Here is a 26437-nt window from a genome sequence, read left to right on the forward strand (position 1 = left end):
TTATATGGCTTGATTCTTTTTTAGGGGTTCAATGTTTGTTGAGCTATCTCAAATAGAGTGCACTGTACACATTTGTTATATTTCAAAGTCTCCTCATGAAAAGCTCTGCTGAGTTGTGAACCCATCTGTCTAAAAGAAAGAGGAACAGTTTGTGCAACTTCAAATATGGATTCAAACTGGAAGGAAACTGAAGAGAGGAAAATGAAGGACTGAGAATTATATTCAGTTCATTTTAGCCTTCAAATCATTTAAATGATATTTTTGTAGTACTAGGGTGTTGTACCGTGTTAGCCATTATGAATGTAGAGAAAAGCCAAGCAAAATGACACCTTTTATTGGCTAACTAGAAAGATTACAATATGCAAGCTTTCGAGGCAACTCAGGCCCCTTCTTCAGGCAAGATGTAATGATATTTTTGGAAAGGAAAAAAATGTACAACATAAGGATGACCTGACAGGACACGGCTGAAACACTACAAGCCACTAAAGTAAATAAGACCTGTCATTGTTTTCTAATTAAACAACTGGATTGGAACAAAAACCTGCAGCTACTGTGGCCCTCCATTGCTTTAATGCATTTCATCATCACAATTATATCATCTAAAGTGTTAATCTTAGGATTATAAATGTTCAGAGTGCTGTCATGACGTGAATTTAATGTGCTCTGTCTGTCGACCACTGGCTGCCACCACAACAGCAAGTTTAACGAGTGGCTCAGCGAGCAAGTCGAATATAAGATTGAAATTCGTACTGACTCATATTATAATAAACATGCAACACTCTCCGGCATCATCATTAAAGAGAGGAGAAGTAACACACCTGGAAACATCTGTCTTTTTTACCTGAAAATCTCAGGAATACATCGGTCACAATTCAGCAGCATAACACAAATCTGAAAACCCCCAAAAGACGTGAGCTGTCGAGTATATCAGCTTACAAGCACGAACTGACAACAAATAAGAAAACAGAAGTAGTTTTTTTTATCCTTTCATCCATTTTCTAACTCAGCCTGTACAGGCGATTATGCTGGCAGCAATGAGGTGTGAGGCACAAAGCGCCCGAAGAAGCGACTCCAGTGCCCCGTGTTCGTTTTAACAGTAGACAAATGCTATTATTATTATTATTATTATATACTTTGTACTTTGTACAGAAATGAAAAACAAATCACTGAAATGAAAGTGAAAGGTGCCTGAAGCGGGACAGTCGGAGACTCAGCGGATGACAAGCAGACAGGAGCGGCTGGCACAGCGAGTCGGGATTCCCAGGATTTCTGACATTGTGAGAAGTGACAGTGGATTCTCCTCGAGCTTTATGATCCTTCCGAGTGGCAGCAGGTGAGGACGCTGTAAACGAGAGCGGCCGACCGACTGGCGTTGTCACTTCACGGTCGCCATACTTCCGCACACGCGACATATTCAGCCGTCTTTAAACGAGTCACCACCTCTCGGGAGAAGCGGGGTGGCCCGTTGACTTGTCATCTTTTTTGAAATGATGAGCTTGATCTGATAAGGAGACTGTCATTGTCACTTTTCTGCGATTCCTCTGTACCGTTATCCTTATTTTTCATTCGTCATCGGTTCTCTGGCACTGTAAGGAGTGGAGAAGTGGAATAAGCTTGTCAGTGGCGCGTCTTTACCAATGGATAAGCAAAACCAAACACCTTTTATTGAGTTTCTCAAAGCGTCTTTTCTCTTCACTTCACTGCTAGGCAATGATGTGTTGTGTGATTTTTCAGGTAAGAAAGACAGAAGTGGCGGCACGGTGGCGCAGTGGGTAGCGCTGCTGCCTCGCAGTTAGGAGACCCGGGTTCGCTTCGTTCGTGGAGGTTGCATGTTCTTCCCGTGTCTGCATGGGTTTCCTCCCACAGTCCAAAGTCATGCATGTTAGGTGAACTGGTGATTCTAAATTGTGTGTGTGTGGGCCCTGCGGTGGGCTGGCGCCCTGCCCGGGGTTTGTTTCCTGCCTTGCACCCTGTGTTGGCTGGGATTTGCTCCATATAGTTAGGATATAGCGGGTTGGATAATGGATGGATGGAAAGACAGAAGCTTCCCGGTATGGCAGCTCTGTTTATTAATTATGGCACTGGACAGGTGTGATGTGGTGTGAGTTGACTGGCACACGCAAGTAAAAATTCCACACTAAACCAACATGAGTCTGTAAACTGTTTTTATCCATAACTCAAAGACAGACATGTTTGTTTGATTACAGCTAATGTCATATTGTCAGAGGGCACTAGAGACTGGCACCGTGTACAGCATTGGCTCTGCCTTGAACACAGACTCCTCCACATTGACTTGAGGATGTTACATGTCATATTTTATCTGAAGTTCAAATAAATGTAATTACTTAGTAATTATCTTAATTATAGTAATAGTAACAATAAAGGTGGCGCAGTAATAGTATTGCTGCCTCGCAGTAAAGAGACCACGGTTCATGTCCCAGTCCTACCTGTATGGAGTTTGTATGTTCTTCCCATGTGTGCATAGATTTCCTCCCACAGTCCAAAGACAAGCAGGTCAGGTGAACTGGTGATCCTAAATTAGCCCGTGTGTGTGTGTGTGTGTGTGTGTGGACTGGCGCCCATTGCAATGTTTGCTCCTGTCTTTCACCCTATTCTAGCTGGAATAAGCTCCAGCCTCATCCATGACCCTGGTCTGTATTAAGAGGGTTAGACAATGACTGACTATAATAAAAATAATAATTTATTTCATTAATAATAATTTCATAATAATTTGATTTGGCTGTCTGAGATCATTGCTGGCAAAGCCGAAATAAAATAAAAATGTGTCCTCTAGCGTTAATAAAAGCTCCGTGCCAGAGCAGGTGTGATGACTCTGCAATCATTTTGGCATTCTGGTCATTTCCTGGTGACCTGCTGCTACCAGTTGTTGGCACTTTAAATGCATAACAGACTTTACATTCTAATTGTACAGACTTCACAATTTATTTATTTTCATTTAATCAAATTAATTAATTAATTTTTTTATTTGATGTACTTTGTTAACCTCCCTCCCCATGTGAGAAATTGTTTTTTCATATAAACTTTGGAGGTTAGAGCATAGGGTCAGTCATTAAACAGCAACCCTGGAGCAATTTTCAGGTTAAGGGCCTTTCTGAAAGGTCCAACAGGGTAGGATCCCTTCTGGAAGTAAAGGGATTTGAACCAGCAACCTTGAAGATAATCTCCCTTTTTAATAATGTTGTGAACTTCTCTCCCTTTTCTAAAGTCTGCCACCCTGCTCTCTGTTTATAAGTTCTGGCCACATCAACATACGGCTCCTCAAGTACCGTAATACTTTGAACAAAGCAGAAAGTTAACTAATTACCATAAAGCTTAGAAAAGCAGGGACTGAAAAGTCGTGTTTTGAGTTTGGCCAGTTTAGTGATCACCAGTCAAGTCGTTTGGAGTGAAAGTCAGTCAGTTAAAATCAATCAGAGCATCGCTAGTTAAAACCCCGTAAGTACACCCGAGCCCACTGGATACAAATACAGCTTCACTACTTTATTTATTATTAACTGTGTACTCACCAAAGCAAGTCAACAACTGACTGGGTGACTTTACATTTGGGTGAAAATGTCCAATAATAACTTTAACTTAAAGTAATAGAACAGTCTCAAAGACAATATAAAAAAGAATTATTTAATTTACTTACACATGACACACATGGGTGAGCATCCTGGCTGGGAAGACAGATGGTTGCAAGACAACCGATCAGGAATACACGCTCCACCGATACACTAAGTGGCAGCATCCCTGGGTGACCACAAAGCATGCTGGGAACTGTAGTCCCATGAGGCAGCCTTGTCAGGTTCCATGGGTGCCACCAGGGGGTGCTACAAGAACCTTTGATCCCTACTTTGTGGGGCTTCCACAGGGCTGTACCTCTCTACTCCCGGGTTCAAGATAAAAGAAGCCGCTCAACCTCAGTCAGGAAATTTGGAGTTGGAGAATGGACAAAGCTCACCTGAGAGGTGTGGAGGAGAAGAAACAGAGAGAAGAAGAATTGGGTTGAGTTTTGACTACAAAGAATCCTTCTGTAAGGTATTTCACACAATAAAACCTCTTATTTGTACTCAGGACTTGAGTCGGTGAAGTTGTGTCTGGGGGTTCGGGGGACTGAAACACCTCTTAGTGGTCACAAAAAGAAGACCAGAAACTATGCTGGTAGAAATCAATGCACTGTCCTCCTTGGCATTAATCCCAAATGGGACTCAGGCTCAGAATGTTATGCAATTACATTTGAACCGTGACGTGACGTGTAATGATATGGTTTAAGACCCGCAGCGTTGAATTCTCTAAGAAAAAAAACAATAAAGAATGACGTAAGAACGTTTATGTTAGACTGAATGCCCAGTTCGGGCTTGGCGCTCGCCTGGCCCTCTCCTGTTGAAATGCTGCAGATTTGCTTTTTTTAAATTTTTTTCTGTCCACTTAAGCCATCTGACTTTATCAACGGACTGCAGTTTAGAAACTCAAAGAAAAAATTCTATATTTAAGGACTTTTCATCCCTTAATTATATATCCCTCTTCACTGCTTGTTCTCTCCTCGTCACGTCTTTAGTCAGTCAGTGGGCTGCCAACAATTCCATTTTCTCAAGTTATTTCCCTTCAAAGCAACTCAGCATTCTTGATTGAAACAGTGACATATCTTTTAGTACATTTTACATAAATCTCTTTCAGATATTAAATTAAAGTTGTGGATTTTGTACATTGCTGCTCAGTTGCCCGTTGTTAACTTCCCGGTGTGAGTGTGTAGACTTGCCCTTTCATTTCTCATTATTGATTCTTTGCTGCAGATGAGGTTGGTTTATTTCCAAATCCACGCTGATATTTCACAATGTGAAGAAGACACACCATATTAGCACTTCTGAGAAGTAGGCCCGCGGTTTAAACGTTCACTGAAATGGCAGCTTTTTTTCTTTGATTGTTTTTTGAACGTCCTTAGCAGGAAAAATGAGAGTAACAGAAACAGGTGAAAATCGACATCTCAACATAAATACAATCGAAAAGGTCAGTCCAGTGTCCAGTGCTGCACTGATGCAGATTTAGCACACGTCCTTTGTGTGACAGTCCCCAACGCACAGCCTGATGTCACAGTCGAGTGTTTCTTTGCGTACTTTTCTTATATTTTTCTGTTGCTTGCACTTGAGAGGGGAGAATGTCAGCACCTGATAGGCTCGATCAATGGACCCCTTATGTTATTGTAGGATACCCCAAAGCAAGGCTTAGCGACTTCTACATTTCCTCTGAAATGAACATTGAGAGTTGCTGCCTTGTGCACAGTACTTAGGAGGCTAACATCTTTCTTGTTCTTGCACTTGTTTGCCATTATTTTGCCTGTTTGTCACACAGCTACTGTCACACCATGGTGAAGCTTCACATCACCAAATTCACCAGCCATATATCACTGTGGTTCGGTCGTACCGTGCTCTATCACTTTCCATGCAAACGTCCAATGACCAATTCACATCATTGAATCGAGTAATGGTTCAGTTTCAGTTTGTTCTAAAATTGCCTTTATGGCTTTTCATTTGCTGTTGTGTTTTCCATTGCAGTCTCTGCCCCTTCATGAATATTGATAAGTTACCTTAGAGTCACCTTTGAGTGTCAAAACGCATTGAATTTTTTTTTTGTAGCATGATGTTATTTCATCCACTAGATGGCAGCAGAATACCATCCAGAGAATTATTTGGGGTTAACACAATGAACAACAGCACCATTTATTTCTATAGCACATTTTCAAAAAAAAAATGCAATGTGTGCCCGGAAAATAAAGGAAAATGGTGGAACATTACAGGGGGGTCTCCTCCCAGGAGGTGACTCACTCTTTGGATTAGTTTTATCACATACTGTACTGTGCATGATGTGTTCATCATCATGCCATCATCTACATGCTACACTGATCCCTCTCCCACTTGGACAAAGGCAGTGGTGTAGTAAGAATTATGTTTCTAGACTTCTCTAGCGCCTTCAACACCATCCAACCTCTGCTCCTTAGGGACAAGCTGACAGAGATGGGAGTAGATTCATACCTGGTAGCATGGATCATGGACTATCTTAAAGACAGACCCCAGTATGTGTGCCTCGGGAACTGCAGGTCTGACATTGTGGACAGCAACACAAGAGCGCCGCAGGGGACTGTACTTTCTCCGGTCCTGTTCAGCCATCGGACTTCCAATACAACTCCGAGTCCTGCCATGTGCAAAAGTTCGCTGACGACACTGCTATCGTGGGCTGCATCAGGAGTGGGCAGGAGGAGGAGTATAGGAACCTAATCAAGGACTTTGTTAAATGGTGCGACTCAAACCACCTACAACTGAACACCAGCAAAACCAAGGAGCTGGTGGTGGATTTTAGGAGACCCAGGCCCCTCATGGACCCCGTGATCATCAGAGGTGACTGTGTGCAGAGGGTGCAGACCTATAAATACCTGGGAGTGCAGCTGGATGATAAACTGGACTGGACTGCCAATACTGATGATCTGTGCAAGAAAGGACAGAGCCGACTATACTTCCTTAGAAGGCTGGCGTCCTTCAACATCTGCAATAAGATGCTGCAGATGTCCTATCAGACGGTTGTGGCGAGCGCCCTCTTCTACGCGGTGGTGTGCTGGGGAGGCAGCAAAAAGAAGAAGGACGCCTCATGCCTGGACATACTGGTGAGGAAGGCAGGCTCTATTGTTGGCAGAGCGACGGACGCTGAGCAGACTCCTGTCAATTATGGAGAATCCACTGCATCCACTTAATAGTATCATCTCCAGACAGAGGAGCAGCTTCAGCGACAGACTGCTGTCACCGTCCTGCTCAACTGACACACTGAGGAGATTGTTCCTCCCCAAAACTATGTGATTCTTCAATTCCACCCAGGGGAGTAAACGTTAACATTATACAAAGTTATTGTCTGTCTGTATACCTGCATTGTTATCACTCTTTATTTTTTTAATTTTTTTTTATTTTATTAATTTTCATTGTAATCATTCCATACAAACAGATCAATTTATAACCAAACAAAATTGAAGACAAATCAAACCCCACCGCTGAGAAGGAGAGCTTAGCTAAAGGAGAATTGCTTAAGGCTTTTTAATAAGGCAACAATAAATAAAAGAAAGGAAGAAATAAATATCTATGTAAATAAGAGATGGAGAAGGGAGTTAAATGCAATAATAGTTATTTCTCTTATTCTAAAATAATATTGATCAGATCCTGCCAGGTTTTGAAAAAATTTTGTACAGGTCCTCTAACTGAGAATTTGATTTTTTCCAATTTCAAATAATATAAAACATCGGTTTCCCACTGACTTATCAGAGGAGAGTTAGGATTCTTCCAATTTAACAGAATAAGTCTGCGTGCCAAAAGTGTAGTGAATGCAATCACCGTTTGCTTGTCCTTCTCCAATTCCAGTCCATCTGGAAGAACACCGAACACAGCTGTTAATGGGTTAGGAGGGATTGTGATACTAAGGCTGTCTGAGAGGCACTTAAAAATTTTTGTCCAAAATGATGTTAGTTTGGTGCAGGCCCAGAACATGTGACCCAGTGAGGCAGGAGCTTGGTTGTAGCGTTCGCAGGTTGGATTCTGCCCTGGAAACATTTTGGACAGTTTTAAGCGAGACAGATGAGCTTGATATATAATTTTTAGTTGAATAATTCTATGCTTTGCGCATATAGAACTTGAGTGAATTCTCTGCATTGCTACCTTCCACTCCTTTTCTGATATATTGATTAAGAGATCTTCTTCCCAATGTCCTCTTGGATCTTTGAAAGGTAGGGACTCTAATAGGAATTTATATAATGCGGAAATGGTGTTTAGTTCCTCGGAATTGAGCAGTATTTTTTCCAGCATTGTGGAGGGTGCAAGGTGGGGGAAATCTGGCAATTTCTGTTTAACAAAATTTCTAATTTGAAGATAGTGAAAGAAATGTGTAGCTGGGAGTTTGAATTTTGAACGTAATTGTTCAAAAGATGTAAATATGTTGTCTATATAAAGATCTCTGAGCATTTTAATCCCAAAACTTTTCCATGTATTAAAAACTGGATATGTTTGCGAGGGTTGAAAGAGGTGATTCTTTTGCAGAGGTGCCACTGATAAAAGATTTTCCATCTTAAAATGCTTTCTAATTTGGTTCCATATTCTGAGTGAGTAAAGCACAATTGGGTTATTAGTATATTTGCGATAACTTTCATTTATTGGAGAGCAGAGCAGGGAATATAAAGAAGTACTACAGGATTTTACTTCTATTGCGGACCAAGCCTGTGTATGTTCGTTTATTTGTGTCCAGGTTTTTATGGCTTGTATGTTTGCTGCCCAATAATAAAACTGAAAATTAGGTAAAGCCATGCCACCTTCTGCCTGAGGTCTTTGTAGGGTCGCTCTTCAGATACGTGGGTGTTTTGAGTTCCAAATGAATGAGGTTATTGTTGAATCTAACTGTTTAAAAAATGATTTATTGATATATATTGGAATGTTTTGAAATAAAAAGAGAAGTTTAGGAAGGATATTCATCTTAACAATGTTAATTTGTCCGGCTAGAGTGAGATGAAGGGTTGACCATCTATGCAAGTCTTGCTTAATTTTTTCCATACAGACGGCAAAGTTTTGTTGATAAAGAGCTTTATGTTTACTTGTGATATTTACCCCTAGGTATTTAAACTGATCTGCTATGGTAAAAGGTAGGGTGTCTAATCTAATATTGTATGCTTGTGAATTCACTGGAAAGAGTATACTTTTATTCAGATTAATTCTGAGACCAGATATCTTTTGAAATTCATCATCAAGTATAATGAGGACTGATTGTGAGGTCTTTTATTTGAGGTAGAATGCCTAGAGGGGGCTGGGTGGTCTCGTGGCCTGGACCCCCTGCAGATTTTTTTTTTTTTTCCAGCCGTCTGGAGTTTTTTTGTTTTTTCTGTCCTACCTGGCCATCGGACCTTACTTTAATTCTATGTTAATTAGTGTTCCCTAATTTTAATTTTCCCCTTGGGATTAATAAAGTATCTATCTATCTATCTATCTATCTATCTATCTATCTATCTATCTATCTATCTATCTATCTATCTATCTATCTATCTATCTATCTATCTATCTATCTATCTATCTATCTATCTATCTATCTATCTATCTATCTATCTATCTATCTATCTATCTATCTTTATAATTAGCAATAGCTTTCCTGTAAAATTAAAGTTTAGGAAATTTAAGTCACATCTTTGAAAATAAATCTGCCCCCATGAATACAATTTCAAACTGCCAAAGACACTCAAAGTAGGGCAAGTGCTTTCAGGTGGGTGTCTCTGTTTCTGGTGGCAGTGGCAGCATGGCTGTGTGAAGACAGGGCGGCGGCAGGTGGGCAGCGGTGGCCATGCTGTCTTCACGAGGCCAGTGGGCTGGGGCAGTCACAGTGTGACGCAATCAGGCCATTCAGCCAAACAAAGCTTGCCATTCCTATCTGACTAATTCCTCTAAAACAACATCAAGTTGAGTTTTGATGAACCCTACAGTCCTACCGTCTACCACACTACTTGGTCACTTATCCCACGTGTCTGCTGTTGTTTCTATTGTTTGTGTGAAATTTACCCCTATCAAGTTTCCAACTGTGTCCCCGTGTTCTTGATGAACTCATTTTAAAGTCACCGTCTCTCTGTCGTTGTCTGCACTGTACCTGTTGCTCAGTCATATCATCACTGTCTTATGTTACACCACCCCAGCTTCATTATAGAGCCTCAGGAGAAGCAATGAGAAGATCGTCTTGTGTGAATGTGCACCTCTCCAGGCAAAGAAGACCATGAGGAGCAACATGGAAGGAGCCATGGAAGATCGGGGTGGCAGCAGGAGTATTGGAGGATGGCTGAAGAAGGAGACGGTGATTTTGGTCAAGGAAAGCCCATAGGGAAAAATATTATGTTCCTTCCACCCCACCAAAAAAACTCATTTTACTGGGTGTTACATTTTTAAATTATGAAATCTAATGCAAAACAAATTTCTGCTGCAAATTCACAAATGTGAATAAGAAACAAAACTCTGCTCTTATGTGCATCACTCCTCATCTCATTGACCTTCACTTAATCTAAGTTGGCAGACATGCTTTTTCTTTTTCCTTCACATGCAGGAACACCAAGAAGAAGAAAAGCAAAAGAGCCAACAATCAGCCGTCCACAGGTCCCTGAGGCTCTGAAAATGGGAAACTGGAATTCAATGCCCGGTGAGTCTCACTGCTCTTAAATACAACTTGCCAATCCAATCAACTTTTCACAAATATCTGTAAGTCGACATTCGAAGAGTCATGGGGTGTTGTTGTACTGTATGTGGTGACACACTTAATGTATGTACAGTTTGCTGTATGAAGAATTATTTATGATATTTGAATGAAATTTACCATTACCCAGAACTCAGCTGTATTCCCATATTCTTGAATTAATTTCAAAGTGCCAGTTAGCATCCATCTCCTGACTACCCTCTCCATTTCAGGTCATCCTCCTTCATCTAGCAAAATTCTCCTCTCCATCCCACAAAACGCCATCCTACCTGTCAATCTCAGACCAAACGCTAGCCTCTCTGGCAAAGGCCTCTGCTCTGTTTAGGAAATCTCCATCCTCCCTCTGCAAAAATGGCATCCATCTCTGACAAAAACCCAGCTTGTCATCCTCTGTATCAAAGAGGAGACATTCAGGGGATGAATGTGATTGGCTGTCTAAAAGCAGCGTACCAGCAGCCATTCTACCTGCACTTCAGAAGCTGAAGCTAAGCCTGTTTGGGCCTGGCTAGGACTTGGATGGGAGGCCAATGAGGAAACGTTTGGGTTGCTACTGGGAGCAGTGTTGGTGAGGCCAGCAGGGGGCGCTTACCCTATGGTCTGAATGTGGATCCCAATGCTCCAGTGCAGTAATGGAGACACTGTGTTGTCAGAATGGCACAATCCTTCAGATGAGATGTTAAACCACAGTCCTGACTCTCTGTGGTCATAAAAGATCCCTGGGCATCCATCGTAAAGAGTAGAGTGTATCCTGATGTTCTGGCTAAACTGCCCACCATGGCAAAGTTATTCTAGCCCCCTAATCATCCCCTGTCTCTAACTGTCTAAGTGTCTCTCACCCGTTCACCTCCTAACAGCTAATGTATAGTGAGCGTACTGCCACAAAAATGGCTGCCATGGATGTTACACATTACTGGTGGTTAAAGTGTCTCTGTCCTCTCTATGTAAAGCACTTTGAGTAGTGAGAAAAGCACAATATAAATGTACAGAATTATTATAATTATTAAAATTAATCCAGCCCACGTAAATGCAGAGAGGCGTTGGAGAATAAAATAAAGACTGGCAACTTCATATCTCCATTCTAACGACTGGCCAGTAGAAACAGGTTGGTCGAGTTACAGTGCATCCAGAAAGTATTCCCAGCGCTTCATCACTTTTTCCACATTTTGTTATGTTACAGCCTTATTCCAAAGTGGATTAAATTCATTTTTTTCCTCAGAATTCTACACACAACACCCCATAATGACAACGTGAAAAAAGTTTACTTGAGATTTTTACAAATTTATTAAAAATAAAAAAACTGAGAAATCCCATGTCCAGAAGTATTCACAGCCTTTGCTCAATACTTTGTCGATGCCCCTTTGGCAGCAATTCCAGCCTCAAGTCTTTTTGAATATGATGCCACAAGCTTGGCACACCTATCCTTGGCCAGTTTGGCCCATTCCTCTTTGCATCGCCTCTCAAGCTCCATCAGGTTGGATGGGAAGCGTCGGTGCACAGCCATTTTAAGATCTCTCCAGAGATGTTCAATCGGATTCAAGTCTGGGCTCTGGCTGGGCCACTCAAGGACATTCACAGAGTTGTCCTGAAGCCACTCCTTTCATATCTTGGCTGTGTGCTTAGGGTCGTTGTCCTGCTGAAAGATGAACCGTTGCCCCAGTCTGAGGTCAAGAGCGCTCTGGAGCAGGTTTTCATCCAGGATGTCTCTGTACATTGCTGCAGTCATCTTTCCCTTTATCCTGACTAGTCTCCCAGTTCCCCACAGCATGATGCTACCACCACCATGCTTCACTGTAGGGATGGTATTGGCCTGGTGATGAGCGGTGCCAGGTTTCCTCCAAACGTGACGCCTGGCATTCACACCAAAGAGTTCAATCTTTGTCTCATCAGACCAGAGAATTTTCTTTCTTGGTCTGAGAGTACTTCAGGTGCCTTTGGCAAACTCCAGGTGGGCTGCCATGTGTCTTTTACTAAGGAGTGGCTTCTGTCTGGCCACTCTACCATACAGGCCTGATTGGTGGATTGCTGCAGAGATGGTTGTCCTTCTGGAAGGTTCTCCTCTCTCCACAGAGGACCTCTGGAGCTCTGACAGAGTGACCATCGGGTTCTTGGTCACCTCCCTGACTAAGGCCCTTCTCCCTCGATCGCTCAGTTTAGATGGCCGGCCAGCTCTAGGAAGAGTCCTGGTGGTTTCGAACTTCTTCCACTTACGGATGATGGAGGCCACTGTGCTCATTGGGACCTTCAAAGCAGCAGAAATTTTTCTGTAACCTTCCCCAGATTTGTGCCTCAAGACAATCCTGTCTCGGAGGTCTACAGACAATTCCTTTGACTTCATGCTTGGTTTGTGCTCTGACATGAACTGTCAACTGTGGGACCTTCTATAGACAGGTGTGTGCCTTTCCAAATCATGTCCAGTCAGCTGAATTTACCACAGGTGGACTCCAATGAAGCTGCAGAAACATCTGAAGGATGATCAGGGGAAACAGGATGCACCTGAGCTCAATTTTGAGCTTCATGGCAAAGGCTGTGAATACTTATGGACATGGGATTTCTCAGTTTTTTTATTTTTAATAAATTTGTAAAAATCTCAAGTAAACTTTTTTCACGTTGTCATTATGGGGTGTTGTGTGTAGAATTCTGAGGAAAAAAATTAATTTAATCCATTTTGGAATAAGGCTGTAACATAACAAAATATGGATGTAAGTGCCTTCATCATAAAAGTGATTGATGGCTGCTGTTTCCACTTCTTTCAAAGGCACTTGCGTCCATCTGTTGTGTTTTTTTGTTTGGGGTAGGAGGGAGGAGAGAGAAGGGAGAGACTGTGATTGGGGCCAGGAGGCAGGGGGGAGAATGTTGTTTGGCTGAACAGCAGAACGTCGATGACCGGCGAGAGACTTGTCAGAAGACAGATGCTGTTTTCATAGACTTTGGAGGAAGGATGGAGTTTTTCCAGAAGTACAGAAGAAAGATGGCGTTTTTGAGGGAGATGTCCTAAAATGGACACCACACCTAACTCCTTCCTTCATTTTATCCACTCAGTCATGTTACTATTTAATTTCTGTTTGTTCAAACTAGAAAGTTTTAGCTTCTTCAGTCTCTCCCTGGCTGACATTTCTATTTAGTATCATGGATTCTAAAACTGCATACAATATTCTACATGTCAGATGAGAATGACATTGTACAGACTAAGAATAGCTGTCCTGGACTTAAACTCCTCCAATCTTAAGCTTGGCTGTATAATGCAATGTCCTGTTAGTATTCATGAAAAAGAAAAGACATTTCAGTGAAAAATGTCAGCAAAACATTTACTAATCTAATAGTCAAACTGTCTCAAAACCTCATTAAGAAACTTTAAAAAGTTGACCAGGTTTCTACTTCAACTCTATGACTCAGTAGTCTGAAAAGAATTCCCACAACAGTTTAATCAAATAAACCCTTTCTGTACTTTCTGGGGTCCAACTTTACTAGTTAATTCTAAGAATTCTGCTGGGTTAACCTTATCAAAGCCTTTAGGAATTTTAACAACCTGAATGAGGTCCCCATGCTGTCCTCTGTTTTCAGGTCTACAGCTGAGAGATTAAACTGCATGGGTCTCTCAGAACTGGACAAGTCCTGGATTTACTTGCTTGCACTTCTGGGGCCTCATGTATAAACGGTGCGTACGCACAGAAATGTTGCGTACTCCCGTTTCCACACTCAAATCGCGATGTATAAAACCTAAACTTGGCGTAAAGCCACGCACATTTCCACGGTAACTCATTCCTTGGCGTACGCAATTTATCCGCCCGGTTTTGCAGACTGGCGGCCCCCAGTGTCAAAGCAGTGCTACTGTTCCTGTGTGATCACTCTTTCTTTCTTAAATCCACATTCCTGGCGTGGCTTTATAAATACACTGAAATTAACTGCATATTGTTTATTAGTGTAATGCATCTGATTGTAATTAACCTGTAGCAATATAATGGTCCAGGGAATAGCCATAGTATTCCAAATACCATAACTGCTTTAGCGTTGTAACTCTCACTGCATCTTCTTTCAGCTGATCCCGTTAAGGGTTGCCACAGCAGATCATCTTTTTCCATATTACTCTCACTGCACCACTCAGAGTATTTATATCACTGTATCTGAGTGGGAAATCACAGCAGCAGCTGATTGGAAAGAGAATTATCGGTACACAGCATGAAGCAGATGCTGCCTGAGCCACAGCAAACGCTTTAGTCCCTGTACGGACTTCGCGGTTTAGAAAACAGTTTCATCCCAAGAACTCTAAACACACTAAATCAGTCCATCAACTGCTCCTTATATAATTGTTTACTTATAAGTACAATTACCTCACTGTAAACTTGCACTACAGTTATAATATTGCACAACCTGCGCCACTTTATAAAGCGCGTATTTACATGTGATGACGGTATTCATTTCTAAGACGAAATGCAGCAAAACATGTTGATTATATTATACAGATAAAACTTTAACTTCATTTAAATAATCTGTATTGTTAATAATTAAACATGTGAGGACACGGTGCCGCAGCGCTAGCTAGTTCAGTAATTGTTCCTGCCTTGCGCTGTATTATTGCTGGTGCTGACGCGACACTGGAAAGATAGACGGATATAATAATTAAACATGTACTACTAAGATATTTCAATGTTCCTTAAAAGTTTTGAAGAATCGAAGTTCTAAGCTGACAGATGGCTTCACGTCTATTACAGAGCTGATTGTGTGGCGATTGGGTATTTGGAGAAAGATAAGTAAGGACAGGAATTGGAGGTTAGTATGTTTGAAAGAGACAGTACTGCTGTGATAAATTATTTCATTGAAGGTTGCGCATGGCGCAGCAAGCCTCTTGCGTGAGACATGTACAAGCACTGCGCCACCGTGTTCCCATGTTTAATAACATGCTTTCATTCCTATCATCATGAAAAAGATATCACGTATACATCTCAGTATTTTAATTATTCAGAGAGCTGTAATATCAAGAATGTAATGGAGTATGTGTCCTGTCGGAGAAAGAGAAAGCCCGTTTAAAAAGCAGGTAGTGATTCATACACACAGAGCACATAGAAGATCAAATACAGAACAAAGCATTTAACATGCCACTTTAGTTACAATAGGATTTGAGAAACTAGTAAATTAAACGATTTTAAGATGAAGTTTAAGATGTTCTACTTTAATGGCAAAATAAACTACGTGATTAAAGTGGAAATTTCGAGATTAAAGTTGACATTTCGTGCTTTTTTCCCCACTGTGTGCCTTTTTTTTTTGTCTGTACCCTAATAAGCTTTCATATGACACTCAGACGGTGGGCTACGACTCGCTTTTTCACGGCGACTTTGATATGTGATTTCTTTTTTATTTCGGGCACTGTGCGACTTTGTGAAGTTGAGCCTTCGAGTTTCTCCGACACACTGTCACTCGATCAGCTTTCTTTTGTTGATTATACCACTGTTTAAACCAACAAATAGTACGTTTTTCCTTTGCCTCCACTTGGTATTCGCTGAAATTCTTATATTTTCTCCCGTGCTTTTCCCATTGTCTTTTCACAGAAGGCTATTTATATTGATTTGCATATTCAAAGAGGCGTAATTCTGGGAGGAGTTGGGGCGGGACAGAAGGCGCGTGCACGTGCGTTACTTTTCACGCAAATCGGGATTTATGTAGTAGAAGAACGTGAAAGTATGCGTGCGCACAGATTCCTGCATCTGGATTTTTCTGTGCGTACGCACAATCCCGCTTTTGTGCTTACGCCATGTTATAGTGTGAGTTCTACGCACGGCGTTATACATGAGGCCCCTGGTGCTGTTATGTCTTTTTTGAAGTGTCACATTTCTTATTGTTCTTGTATTCTTCTGACTTTTTGAGATTATTTTAATGGTATAATATTTGTATTTCCTGTTATAAGATTTTATATTCATATATGTTAAACTGCAAATGCTTTTCACATGACTGAATTTCAGCAAAGTCTATCTGTAGGCAGCAAATGACATGACTTCTAGTCCGAGGGGATGTCAAACACAATGAATTCAATTGCTGGATCTTCTCTCCTTGAGGATGTCAGATTACAGAAGTAGAAATGACACGAGATGACAACTTACATGACTCCATGACGACTCTGAAGCATAGTTTCACAATCCCAATATCTCCATATTCTGATGGCCATAATTGTGCTGTCTGGCAGAGTCGGTGCTGTACAAAAGCTTTCCAGATATTTTCCTTCTCTGGTTCTGCTGTGGTACAACAAACACAAGGCATCAGTCAGACAAGCCTCTTTACTGTTTGCGTGCTCCATCACACCCATGTCCCTTCTGTATTCATTGTACTTTTGAGTGAGCAGTCATTGGTGGTCAGCTCTTGGACACAATCATGCCATCCCTACCATTTAACTTGTTTGATTTTGTTGGGGTGAGTCACAGACAGGAGTGACCGAGTCACCTTTGATTTCAGACTACATGACTAGAGATCACACAACATGTCATGACTCACTGAGATTATGTAAAAGAAGGCTATGACTTAAAATCACTGGAAAACTCTCTTTTTCATGAAGATCACATAATAAACATGGAGAGCATAAAACACAAAATACTAGGGACTTGTGTGAGGGTGTTAATCTCTATATACAAAATGCTAAGGGTGGTCTGTATGTCACACACAATCTTGCTCACCAGCCCTTGAAGCTTCATCTTGGTCTCAATCAACAACTTGTGCTGTGACATACGCAACATGCCACATGAACAGGACGTGCGGGTCATAGTTGTCCTATTGGGATTGGACTCCTTCTCATGGCAATCAGAGATGTGGCCCTGCTGTGTGCCTTGGCTGACAGGAGATGCATGGATGCACATGCTGCTCACACAGATTACATGAAAACAGTGGCCGAGCGATCACATCACATGTCTGGAATGAAAACAGTCTCGGCAATTGAACTGTGGGGGTGCTGTATTTCATGAGAGGTGCAGGCACCACCTGATCTGATGTGTGGTCACATGACAAACCTGACAGGAAAAGAAACACGATGACAGATGCTGATGGTGGCCTGTGTTGCACAGGTCATCTGATCGTATCCATCACACACTCCCCATATATCGTTAACTCACGAGGGTGGTGACAAACTTGACAGAGTGACTAGGATTAAAGACAAACATTCCAGAAATTTGGTCTTTTAATGGATTTGCCCGTTTTGTTGTTTTTTCTTTTTTTTTTCTCGTGGACATTGTATGCATTGAATTTTCAAGAATCTCTACAAATTTTCATGGAGAGATCGGAGTCTCAGATGGGATGGACCCTACTCCTTGGCCTGGCTAAAAGACCTTGATAAAAGAAGGTCGGTGAGGGAGCTGCGATACTTCCTTTCCACACTAAAACGTGGTTACAGAAAGACACTGCTGCAGTAGCTACACCCGGGTTGGCCTCCCAACGTCCAGGAAAGAGCATATTTGATGGGCTTGGGATGCAGGAAGGACAGGACAGTGAATGACTGCCTGCTATGGGCACAGCATCACCCTATAGTCTGGGTGGCAGCATCTCGTCTGCAGAGCCCTGTATGGACACCCACAGGGCAGAAAAGGAGTTGTGGTCCCATGGGGCTGCCTGTTGGGTTCTGCGATGGCTGTCAGGGGCTGCTGTCAAATATTGATGACACAAGGACCATTATGGTTCTGCCTGACATGGAAGTGCTTTCTGGGGGAAATAGAAAGTACTCTTGGGTTGGGCTTTAAAAAGAGACACCTCCACTTGGCCTTGAAAGTCAGAGCTGGGAGAGGATAGGCAACACTTGACTGGGAGGAATGGAGGAGAATGCAAAGAATAGGAAATGGGAAGGTTCTGTATGTGCCAGGCAATTGGAAAAGGAAGTTTGTAAAAGGTCCAATGTTTGTGCAAATAAAAAGCCTTTTATTGACCCAGCGCTATGTCTGTGATAGCTGTGACTGAGGTTTGGGGCTCAGTGGCGCCCCATAGTGCCCATGATATGAAGACATTAAAGTCATGATGTAACACGGCTTATCTTCAAGGGAAACTGGACAACTATTATTACACTACTAATCTGGTCTACAAAGAAGTCTTGAAAATCTTTCTCTCTTCTTTATACTTTGACTTACATGTTTTCACATCACCTGCTATGTTTCATTTCTGGCTTTTTCTTTAATGTTTCATCACATTCTACCATTAGCTCACGTTTGTGTTTTCCAAGCTCTTTACTTTTTCAATAAGACGTTTCTTTTGTTTCGGATTTCATCCTTGTACCACCTCTGACTATGTTTTCCATTCGATTTTATTTGAGAACCAGAGGTCCACGTGTTCCACTAGTAAGGATATAAAATGATAAGAACAATGTGATGAAAGGTCTCCTGAGATCACACAAGAAATGTGCAAGTGACAACTCAGTGCAAAAGAAGTGGCACAAGAAAATGTCATCTTAACGGTGACATTCTGCAAGAGACACAAACTACTGTTAAACACTGGGCTCAACAGACTGGTGGGATGCAGAAATCAAATAAGAATGCAACGTCAAATGAATCCAAAGAGGCCAATGTCACCCCTACTGTCCATACCTTGGGTGTAACTCTAAATATGGAGCTCCATTTTTCTTGTGCTATTCATCGTCCTCACAACATCGTTCTGGTAGGCTGACTCAAGCATCATCAATGGTGTCTTTTCTTCATCTCTATTTCCTGATGGTACCTCAAGCATAGTTGAGCCTGAGGTGACATGACATGCTTTGGGACTGACCAACCAGAGGTCTGTTTGACATGTCACTACACAAACACAATCTCACAATCTCTCTATAATTTGACTGTTTTTCAGAACCAGAGGTGGTCAAGCCTCCTCCCAGCCCTCTCCTCAAACGGCCTTGGAGGAAACAGGAATTTAACACATCGTGAGTATCTTACTGTGATTAGAGGGTGATGGGTCACCTGTACAGAGGAAGAGGAGGAGGAGGAAACACGTAAAGAGAAAGCAAAAGGTCAAACCCAATGGTCAGGGGCAAGGCTGTACTTCACAGAGAGGGTATGGAGATTCAACAATCAGAACTAGGAACTTGTACTGAAGTGTTATGGCAGCCATGCTTACTGCTGGTAGAAAGAAACTCAAATGCAGGTCTGTGTATTTTTGAGTAAGACTGTCAACTTGTGTATATAGAGAAGAGAAACACAAGAGCAGTTCGGACCAAAATGATTCCCTTTTTAATTTTTGTGTCTTTGTTATATTTCAATTGCATTTTTGTTTCACTTGGTAACACCAAACACTGACTGGCTGACTGCACTAAAAATCTTCTTCTTCATCATCTTATTCCACTTCTGTGTGGGGTCAATGTGTTTGATCAATCTTCTCCAAACAGTCCAGTCCTGCACCTCCTCCACAGTCTGACCCTTTTCCTTCAGATCTTCTTTTCCTTTATCCATCCATCTCCACTTTGGCCTCCCTTTCTTTCTCTTCCTCTGGACTTCCATTCCCATCACTCTTTTGACCACAAATTCCTTGTCTCTCCTCATCATATGTCCATAGCACTTCAATCTACTTTCCTGAACTTTCTTAGATACCTCCCCTACTTCTGTTGTACCTCTGATTGCCTCAGTTCTTATTCTGTCCTTTACTGTATTTCCACACATCTCTCAGACTTCTCATTTGTGCCACATCCAACTTCTTCTCCTGTACTTGCTTTACTGTCCATGTCTCAGCCCCATACATCACTGCTGGTCTTACCAGTGTCTTCAAAACTTCACCTTTAATCTTCGCTTTAATTCTTCAATCACATTCCTGACAACTTCTTCCAATTATTCCATCTACACTGCACTCTATGGGTTATCTCTGCATCTAGTTTTCCATCTTGGTCCACCACTGACTCTAGACATTTGAATGTATCCACTCTTTTCAGTAGCTCTCCCTGCAGCCTAACTTCAGACTCCTAATCATCATTAAACCTGAGTCCTCTTGACGTGGCACTCGATCATTAGCCTTCTCCAATTCCATATACACCATATGCAAACCTTTCTGTTTTTTCTCAATGCTTCTCTATCCGCTGTCTCAATCTTCCCCCTTCCCTCAATTGGTACCATGTCTTCTTTGGCTCCTTCTTTGCCTTTATCACATCCTGCACTTCTCTGTTTCACCACATTATCTCTTTGTCCAGAGCTGGACTCCGTAAAACTGTTAATTTCATACCAGGTCCTTAGGGACAAATAAGCTGAAATACAGTAATTCTCATCCCATCATAGTTGATGTAGGAAATGGGATCCAAACAGTTGTTCTTTTAAATGTCATTTGTTCAGTTTTCTATGAACCTGTCAAAAGATAAAAGTACCCCAAAGTGAGTCTGCTGCCATGTGAGATACCTTGGGTGACATTCTGGTATCTCAGACCTGGAGGTGTGGTATGTCTGTATAATTCCACTTCTGAACAGATACGTGCATTATGGTGGTGCATTAATGAGTGTAGCAAGTTCTCCAGTTTTCAATTTATGGCCTCATTACTTACAATGTTGAATTGGTGTACTTGCCTCAGATCCTCTTGTGTTTTCTAGGAAAACCATGATTTTGTCCAACTATATTCAACTACAGTGGACCCTTGACTTATGAACTCAATTCGTTCGCGAGGGCTGGTTGTAACTCCAGTTGGCTGTAAGTCAAGACTATTTTTCCCATAAGAAATAATGGAAATACCCATAATGTGTTCTGAACCTCCCACTGCAACACTTGCTTAACCTTTTCATAATAAAAAAGGGTTGTATAATGTGCATAATTTACCAAAACACCAATAATTTTTCTAATGTACTAACCAAAAAGTTATAAAAAGTGCCTAGCCTACCAGAAACAACAATGTCATACTGTACTCACCATTTAATTTGACATCTTTGGGCTGCAGGAAGGGAGGAGGAGGAGAATGAAATGGAAGGTGGTTATTGTTTGGAAGGAGCCTCCTTATACAAATCTTTTCTTTGTAAAATTGTCGAGATGGTGGATTTCGACATGCTGTACATATTAGCGAGATCGGTCACACGAACACCACTCTCATATTTCCGCACAATTTCCTTCTTCGTTTCGATTGTGATTGCTTTCTTTACCTTTGTTACCTCTCTTCCTTCTTTAGCAATTATCAAAATAAATGATATAAATCACTGCACTGACCGAAATTACGTCCACAAACACATGTATCTGGGCTCTGACTGACGCTTACAAACGCTCTCGGCTGTTTGTTTACAATCGCAGAAGCGGATACACGTGACCGCATTCAGGTCATAACGCAAGATGTTGGTCGTAATTCAAAACAAAAATTTTGGGCGTAAATCAAGTTGTTCGCATGTCAGGCCGGTCGTATATCAAGGGTCGACTGTATATAGTTAATTATAGTAGTGACTCTAAAATGGTCTTCAGTGTGTGATGAGTGCAAGAGAGGGCCTTGTGACAAACTGGTGACCCCACTCAGTGTTTGCCCCTGCCTTGCTGTAGATTGGCTCTGTGCTCTTACAACCCTACACACTTGATGTGCTACCCATCTAAGATGAGTTGAAATTAAAGTAATCAATGTAGATCTAAGCATATTCAGTGTTAACGTTTGCAGTGCATCATTAATTGGAATGAATTTTGTACTGCTGGTAGCAATAAAATGCATTTCATTTTCATTCCAACAGATGACACATCACACATGTTAGCACTGCTTTTACGAATCCCTTACAAAAAACAGAGATATAGCACCCAGACGGACAAACCAATACACAAATACACAATCCTTGTATTGTGGTGCATTTCCATAAACAAAAACATGTGAGTAAATGCAGCAGAGACCCTGGGGTCCATCACAATCTGTCTTTTTAAGTGTGAGTTTGGATGCTCTAAATGGTTCGGTTACATTCCATTGAAACATTATGTAGGGAATTTAAGAACACTGCTGATGGCTGTGCTGATAGATGTCGTGGCGAAAATTTCGGAGCAAAGACGCACCAAGAGGTTTTCACCTGAAATGAAGGCTATTAGGAGACATAGGATAGGCAAACAGAGTTTGTAGCTTTATTGCAATAAAACAATAACACGGACTCAACCCAATTCAGCTAAATCGGACTGAGCCCCAAACAGTTCAATAATCAAAGTTTATACAACCATTTCTTATCATCCTGACCTCGCTCAAATTAGCTCATTCGCTGTTCCCTTCTGACTCCCTCCTGCACCTGGCTAGCTGTCTTCTCTTCCATTATTATCTCCTGACTTCCTTCTGCAGCTGGCCACCGGTATTTTTACTGTCTATTATTCATCTTTGTTTTCTCTGTTTTGCTTATTTTTGATTGGCCTCGGCCGAGCAGATGTTCCCTCTTCCATTTTTGGGCTTTTTCTTATCATTTCCCCTTCCTTGGCCTTCAAGCTATTTTGTATTTGGTGCCTAAAGCTATCAAATACGCATAGTTAGGATATAGCGGGTTGGATAATGGATGGATGGATGGCGGGCAGCGCGGTGGCGCAGTGGTAGCACTGCTGCCTCGCAGTTAGGATACCCGGGTTCGCTTCCCGGGTCCTCCCTGTGTGGAGTTTGCATGTTCTCCCCATCTCTGCGTAGGTTTCCTCCGGGCACTCCGGTTTCCTTCCAAAGACATGCAGATTAGGTGGATTGGCGATTCTCAATTGGCCCTAGTGTGTGCTTGCTGTGTTTGTGTGTGTCCTGCGGTGGGTTGGCACCCTGCCCGGGATTGGTTCCTGCCTTGTGCCCTATGTTGGCTGGGATTGGCTCCAGTAGGCCCCTGTGACCCTGTGTTTGGATTCAGCGGGTTGGAAACTGGATGGATAGATGGCTAAAGCTAAGCTTTAATTAAAAAAGAAATATGGCATGTGCCTTTATTTAACCATTTTCTTGGCAGGCCTGACTTGCATTAATATCTGCACTAAGGTTAATGCTTATATATTTTTCTATAGTTATTTATGCTAATACATGAATACACTAATTTTATTTTCCATACATTACATCATCTTGACCTCGTCGTAACAATGCCTTTGTTGTTTCTGCTGACTCACTATTCCAGCTGGCTTCTCACGTGCCTACCATGACCATTTTTCTGTATTTCTCATGGTATCGTTCCTTGTGTTCATATTCCCCCTTCTTTTGTCCTCGATAGTTTCTGTGCATCATTCTCTTTGTTTTCTGTCCTTCCTTTCCCAATATTGGTAATTTTGCTTCAAGCCTAACTAGAAATGCAATATGACTAATGTTTTTTATTTAACAATTTGCTTGACATATCTTATTTGCTTGATATTCTAATTTATGCTAAATCTAATGCTTCAGAAGCTGTTAATTACTTTTATACTAATACATTGTAATAAGGCGCTATATAGCGCCCGACCCGGCACAGACTTACGCAGAGGCACGTGTACAATAAACAGTTTCTTTATTTTTCTTCAGCTGGAGGGCATGTCTTCCCTGTAATCCCTCCAGCCACAACACAGTCCCACATGCACTTATTATAGCACAAATTACACTTTTCCCTCCACCTTGGCGCCACCACTCATCCCAGGCAACTTCGTCCTCTTCCTCCTGATTCTGGCTCCTGAGTGGTGGATGCTGGCCCTTTTTATAGCCCACCCGGAAGTGCTCCAGGTACTTGATCACCTGCGGCTAATTGCACTTCCGGGTGGGGCTGCAAAGATGTTCAGGCGGGTTCCTGGCTCCATGCAGCACCCCCTGGCTGCCACCCCAGCTCCCCACAGGGTTGTGGAGAACTCCATCTCCCAGGAAACCCTGCGGGAAACTGAGGCACCATCGTCAGCCAGGGAGGCCGCCACCAAGCGTCCCGGGGGAGGTAGTGAGATGTCCATAGCTGCTCCCCTGGAACATATACAGAAGGGGCGTCCCGGCCGGGCATGGGACCCGGCCACCTGTCACAACATAGATTTTTATTTTCCATAATAGCTGATATCTAGAAGTTTGCTGGTTTAAGTCCTGTTACTACCAGAAGGGATCCTACTCCTTTGGGCCCTTGAGTATGGCCCTTAACCTGAAAGTTGCTCCAGGGGTGCTGTGCAATGGGTGACCCTGTGCACTGACCCAGAAAGGTCATATGAAAAGCAATTTCCTCTTGGGATTTAAAAACATATATCAACAAAATAATAAAAGTAAAAGAGCAATAACATTCATCTGTCGATTTTCTTGCTGACTTTTTTCCAGGACAGCTTTGTACTCTTCTCCTACTGACTATGCATCCTACTTACTTAAAAGTAGTAAAATTGTGTCTCATTTTGCAGCACAAGAAATAATCTGCTGGAGTTCATTAGAAACTACCAGAGCCTCACAGAGATGGTGGAAGAGCCAAGAATCCTACTGACTGGACAGATTGGCGCCAGAAAAAGCAGCTTCTTCAATTCAGTCAACGCTGTTTTCAAAGGACGTGCAACATTCCAGGCCATGGCTGGACATGGGTTGGTCAGCATGAGCAAACAGGTACATAAAAAAGTAGCCCTCTAGGAAGTGAGCCATGAGCACATGAAGCAGGTTGGGCTCTTTAAACTTAGTTAAGACCTGGACAAAGCTTCATTGTGTCAATGCTTTTACTAAATTAGAGCGGTTATGATGATGCATCTGGTTGCCCCGTCTCAACACAGGATTACTGTACTGTATTGACTGACGTCGTCTTAGTACAGGACATGTTTGAGCAAAGAAGGCAGAGAATGGACACGGGTGGGACTGAATGGACTCGGAGTAGGAGAGAGTGAGAGACAACACTAGCATCCAAACTGCACTTACCAACTGAAAGGTTATGACAAGTGCCATTGAAAACAGGTCACTTAGTACAACGTCACCTTCACACAGACTTGACTGTTTACAGACTGAACCTGACGACCACAGAAATCAAGGGCTGTCGAGGATGTCGAGGTCACTCTAAACCAGCATGTCTACTGCACAGATTAGGACTGCCACAAATGATTATTTTGTAAATGATTTATCTATTGTCTATTTTATTGATCAACCGATTATCCATCCATCCATCCAGTATCCAACACGCTATATCCTAACTACAGGGTCACGGGGGTCTGCTGGAGCCAATCCCAGCCAACACAGGGTGCAAGGCAGGAATGTGAAGGCCAGACCACTACAGGGCACACACACGCACACACACACCAAGTACCCACTAGGGACAATTTAGAATCGCGAATGCACCTAACCTGCATGTCTGTGGACTGTGGAAGGAAACCCACACAGACACGGGGAGAACATGCAAACTCCATGCAGGGAGGACCCAGGAAGAGAACCCAGGTCTCCTTACTGCAGTGCTTCCACTGCGCCACCGTGCCGCCCATCCTAAATATCCATTTAAGTAAATACTCAGTGATCCAGAAGATGGAACGTTCTTGTTAGCCAAATATTCTGCTGACATCTCTTCTAAGGTTGACTGGCAACGCACCCATGTGAGCTTTGTGTCTCATCCAGTCAGATATTGTCAATGTCAACTTAAAAGTGTTATTATAATTCCTGCATACTCTATTATGATATTTTTTTCTGGAGATTGAATCTGCTCATCAATACACACATCAAGGTCTTCTTAAATTTAAAAGGGTGAATGGTACACAGTACAGGACATATCCAGTTGAAGATGGAAGATGTGGGAAGAAGCTGCCCTTCATTCTATGTGACACCATGGGACTGGATGGAAACAGTGACAAGGAAGAGGGAATCCATGTGGACGATGTCATTAGTGTCATTCAAGGACATGTTCCAGATTTATATGAGATGAGACTTGTTTGTTCTTTAAAAAAGAAAAAATATCAATACACAATGTGTCTCAATACAATAATTATGTCACCGATAACGTAGGCATTGCCAGAGCATTGCTTTGACAGGCGTTACCTTCATGACGTCCATTAGGAGTGCTGGTGTCACTCAGATCTCCTGCACTGTGATGTTTATGGTGTCTCTTTAATTAAACTACAGGATTTACTGTGTAGCGGGGCCATATAGTTAGTGTTGTTAAATGTCAGTTCTGAGTGCGTCTCGTTTCATTGTCCCATTTGCTGTTTGTATGTGTATCGGTTAATGCCGTCCCTGTAAAGGGGGACAGATGATGGAAGGAGACCACAGCCGCAAACCTGGAAAACACCTGTTCTTAGTCTATGTGACGGCTGTGATTGAGTAATTATTTAAGTAATCAGGAAGGAGAAGAGAAGAGAAGAAGGAGAAGACCATTTTTTTTAACCACGTATCAACTTACTTGCTGTTT

The 26437-nt window shown here is 42.1% G+C and overlaps 1 protein-coding gene across 1 annotated transcript; it reads left to right on the forward strand.

The window, feature by feature from the left end:
• The first annotated feature begins 10028 nt into the window (after positions 1-10028).
• Positions 10029-26055, forward strand: LOC114658631 (interferon-induced protein 44-like). Its single transcript, XM_028810658.2, has 4 exons — positions 10029-10197; positions 19051-19123; positions 24468-24663; positions 25792-26055. The coding sequence occupies exons 1-4, from the start codon at positions 10077-10079 to the stop codon at positions 26032-26034; spliced, it is 633 nt and encodes a 210-aa protein (XP_028666491.2). The 5' UTR covers positions 10029-10076; the 3' UTR covers positions 26035-26055.
• Positions 26056-26437: the final 382 nt, after the last annotated feature.

Source organism: Erpetoichthys calabaricus, chromosome 10 (genome assembly GCF_900747795.2).
Source record: "Erpetoichthys calabaricus chromosome 10, fErpCal1.3, whole genome shotgun sequence".
NCBI classification, from domain to species: Eukaryota; Metazoa; Chordata; class Cladistia; order Polypteriformes; family Polypteridae; genus Erpetoichthys; species Erpetoichthys calabaricus.

Excerpts from the sequence above, each read along its gene's own strand:
- LOC114658631 (XM_028810658.2), top strand. The coding sequence starts at position 10,077 with ATGCTTTTTCTTTTTCCTTCACATGCAGGAACACCAAGAAGAAGAAAA. Across the intron at positions 19,124-24,467 it reads AAACAGGAATTTAACACATC|CACAAGAAATAATCTGCTGG; the intron begins GTGAGTATCTTA and ends CTCATTTTGCAG. Across the intron at positions 24,664-25,791 it reads TGGTCAGCATGAGCAAACAG|TACAGGACATATCCAGTTGA; the intron begins GTACATAAAAAA and ends AATGGTACACAG.